This window comes from Neodothiora populina (genome assembly GCF_041146345.1).
Source record: "Neodothiora populina strain CPC 39397 chromosome Unknown canker_contig_17, whole genome shotgun sequence".
Classification (NCBI taxonomy): Eukaryota; Fungi; Ascomycota; class Dothideomycetes; order Dothideales; family Dothioraceae; genus Neodothiora; species Neodothiora populina.
The window spans coordinates 1533919-1538024 of NW_027191406.1; the positions used below are offsets into that span (position 1 = coordinate 1533919).

At 47.3% G+C, this 4106-nt stretch overlaps 1 protein-coding gene across 2 annotated transcripts; it reads right to left on the minus strand.

The window, feature by feature from the left end:
• Positions 1 to 2859: 2859 nt before the first annotated feature.
• AAFC00_004396 (uncharacterized protein) lies at positions 2860 to 3728 on the minus strand (the record flags this gene model as incomplete). 2 transcript variants are annotated; one of them, XM_069344034.1, is made up of 2 exons in its annotated part: positions 2860 to 3554; positions 3617 to 3728. In XM_069344034.1, the coding sequence occupies 2 exons, from the start codon at positions 3726 to 3728 to the stop codon at positions 2860 to 2862; spliced, it is 807 nt and encodes a 268-aa protein (XP_069202590.1). The 2 variants fall into 2 exon arrangements, with proteins under 2 accessions (XP_069202590.1, XP_069202589.1); XM_069344033.1 differs by having other exon boundaries at positions 3617 to 3644.
• Between the last annotated feature and the right edge of the window lie 378 nt (positions 3729 to 4106).

The following is a 4106-nucleotide window of genomic DNA, read 5'->3' on the forward strand; positions in this document are numbered from 1 at the left end:
ACCGCCGCCACAGAAGAACTTCAACCCCAAATCGATGAGAACAGAACAAATGAAGCCAGATGGATCTTTCTATGTCGCAGGGGAGGCCAAGCCAAGGATGATCAAATGTACAGAATGGACGAAGGAGCAAGCAATACCTGCCCTATATCAAGGTCATGTCGTTGAGAATTATCATTGAGATGGCAAAGTCGCGACAGAGAAGTGACTTTCAGCGTCGCATCAGAGGAATCAGCAACACTTGCTTACAAGCCAGGTGCACGCGATGACTAAGTGAAGGATACGGAACCGCTCCGTTTGCCATGCCCATTGTGCATTTCTTCCGCTTTAGCTCCCACTCATGTAAATCTGTTCAAGTGTCACTCCTGCTTTGCGGATTCGTCAGATGATGCTTTTGGTATAAGTCAGACCATAACGATAGTGAACTAAATGCGATCTGCTTCACTTTAACTAAGTCTTATTACACCTGATGTTCTTATTGCGCCTAATGTTCTTTTATCTAGGTCAAAGTCACAAATCTTGATATATCCGCCGCATCATTGCTGCTTCTGCTGGCCATACGCCAATGACTTGGCTTGCATGATCAAGCCAATTGCTACTCCGTAGAGATGCAATGGAGACAGAAAGATATCCCAATAGCACAGGTACCATCCTGTACTCTCACAGTCTAAGATTTAAATCATGTATCCCTTGTTGCGAGATATTCAATCTTTGTCGTAAGCGATGGCTCTATCTCCTGCCCTTATTATCTTCTGATCTCTCTCTTTATTGTCAAGCAAGATCTCGATATCCTGTGTTTCTCTGCGAGGTCTTTAAGATCAAGCGGTGATACTATGTATCATACCCGCTGCCTCGATCATGTATTTGGAGAAGCCCCAATGTCCACTTTCTACTACAATACAGCGTTGTAGTAACACGGGCACAACAAGATTTTCGACCATCCGAAACTGGAAACTTGTAGCAACTTACAAGCTTTGAGGAAACCCCCGACTGATTGGCGTTGAACAAGATCGCAGGCATCATCGCACTTCTCAAGCCTGATTGTCTTTTTCTTCCTCTGTGCCGCGAAGCTCTTGATCTACTTCCTCGTTTACAACTATCTTCTCCCAATCTTTTTCAGCGGCATCATCGCCAAAATAGCTCCAGGCGATGTGGGATCCGAGAAGCAGATTTTCATTCGTCGTCCTCGAGAAATCGCTCGAAGAGAGATTTTGCTTTATGGCTATACGGCTATCATCTGGGTGTGGGCGATTTTCATCTATCTGGATGGCGCAAATGCGGCATTAGGTCAATTCTTTGTCACCATTGAGTTAGATGAACCTATAGACTGGCCACCATCGTTTGGCAGTCCTGTAGAAGCCACTAACTTACGAAAGTTTTGAATTTCGTTTTGGTATGACCTAGCAACACAGCCGCACAAGAGCTTCAGTCGTCTGCTAGCACAGAAGTGTCTTAGGCTAAGGTCTGCATCTGTCCCTTTAACAGCTGTAGAGGCGTATATTGCATTCAGCCTGTCTGGTATCACCCATGGAATTGTTATGTGGCACAGTCATATTTCTGATTGGCCACTAGAAAGTCGTCACGACTGGGCTGGAGCTTAAGACCACTGACAGCGTCTTTAATGCTCACTTGTGTTGTAAAGACTTCCTTCGGATACTAGACTTTGAGGTAAGTCTGACAATAAGGGACGACGCTCTACTCTGCTTCGCTGGCAAGCCAATGATCTGCACGCTGTTAAGGGTAGATGACAGACTTATAATAGTAAGGAGTAGCACAAGTCCGCCCTTAGAATTTGTGAAGGGCATAGACTGTGAGGCTGACACTCCGCGCAATGAGAATCCAACCTCCGTGCTGCCCAGCCACGCCACCCGTACCGAGCAGCGCAACTCAGCCTTACAGTCTATGCCTGCTATGCAAACATTACGGCCTGCATTATTCTTTGCCAATACCTTGTGACTTATGTAGCTCTAGTGTTCCCTCCCGCGAAAGTTAGTGTTGAGGTGAAAGAGTGATTATACCCAGGTACGGTTGGGTCCTGATAGCTGCGTTCACGTCCTCGGAGATCTGTAGTATTGATCACTCCCTTCGGCAGGTACAGTAGGGGTGACACAAGCCATAACATATAGTTATGCAAAAGCAAGGAAAGCAGACAGGGTGTCAGGGATTGCGAACAGACTATATCCGTCAAACTGACGGGCCATATAACTCCAAGGAATCGATGAAGCCACAGTATGTATCAGCTGCAATCTGAGTTAAACAAGTTTAGCTGACTGTCGTGGAAGCAGTAAGGGCTGGGTGGATAATGTGATTAGTGACAAGGGTTCCATAGGACGACATATAAGCTGGTCGAGTAGCTTTGGTAGTAAATAGCGTTACAAGCACAAAGTACAGGAAATGTGATTAATGATTGTAGCGTTAGTATTGGTGACCAGTGAGCTAGTGGTACCCATAGCTGAAGAGGAGAGGACGAAGTAGATCAAGCAACGCTGATAGTAGTAAGAAGACGCTAATGGTTGTAGACACTATAGTATCTAATAGCGAAGCTCTGTCGGGACGTCCGGCCGCAGAAATGGAGCAAGCCGCCTGGATAGACCGATTAAGATGCTAAGGCGCTGGTCCGCTATTGAAACTCGTGTTATAATTCGCCACGATATGCTGCATAGATTCGATATCCCTTTTTGAGTCTTGCAGCGACGTTAGTACAGCGCGCTCCTTCCATGTCACAACATCAACATATTCAGGTGTCTGTTCTGGACTCGGGTGGATTTAGTGAGTAGAATATTGTCTCATCAAGTCTCAATCTATGCTCAGAACATAGCATAATATATACTTAATACGTGTGTGCTGAAGCTAAGTCAGAGCCTAAGACCTGCGAGCCAAGGCGGTGCAGCTGAAACGAAGCTCCTCTCCTTCTTCCTCCTCGTTCAATTTAATGATCCTCTTGATGCCCATGTCAAGCGCTCGCGGACTGAGAACATCCTCATTGTCAGCAAGACTTCCTCTATCCAGTGGACCCATCCTCGATCCCTCAAGCTCCCAGAGCTTCCCACCGCTCTTAACAAAACAAACGAAATGCCCACCCTCACGCTCACCGGTTAGATCCGCATAGCTGTCGCCAGCCCGCTCGACCGACTTGTGAGCAAGTTCGAACGGCTCGCTGTTGTACAGCATTCCAGCGCGTTCGGTCACATTTAGTGGTATGGCGAGGCTTCGTATCGCTGCAAGGTCGGAATCACGCTTGGTAAAGTCGACAGCCGGACCGTTGATTACACTGTGGAGCATACCGATCGAGCCGCAGGCGTGGCCGATGGTCTGCTTGAACCAGATGACTGGCTCGTCAGGGCCGGAGCCCGTGTAGGGTTGTTTGCCAGCGTCTTCAGCCTTGCGACTCTGATCCCAAGCTGATGTAAGTGGCACAATGACTAATAGTGCTAAGACAGGTCGTGAGATTTCTGCAAGTAGTTCGGGTTCATCGAGGGAATAAACATCGTAAAACTGGAGCTCAGATGATAGTCCCAACTTTGCTGCTAGATGGTTCATTACATCGGGATTGTTCTCTGCCATTTGCGATGAGTTACAACTTCACAACAACTAGCTCATGATGGATTCGATTTCTTACCAAGCATTATCCATCTCTTCTGCTCCATTTTTAGGGTCAATAGATGGGGATGTGGCAAGATCAGGAATGTTGGCAGATACGTGATAGTACAGCAGCTGACTTGTAGAGTCATCACCAAGCAAGACGCTTCTATTTAGAATGGAGTCGCTCAACTTACCTTGAGGTGTGGTCTTATTGTGCCTTGCTAAGGATCTAAAATGTGCTGCTGCAAGTTGCATAGATAACAGCGTGTGCGCGGGGTAACAGAGAAGGGCCTAACACTACGTAATTAACACGTTACTCCGAGGCATCTTTATCGCACCTCGCTCAGGGCATCCTAAGTACAACAACGCATGCGCTAATCCTGACACATGGGCTCGCACGGAGTTTCTTCGCAAGCAATAGGGTCTCCACGCTACGAAGAATCACGGGCCATTCAAGTTCCGCTTGCTTCCTTATAGCTAGCAATCCCCCTGTAGCGCAGCTTGAATGGTCTTCGAGGTCGTCGGAT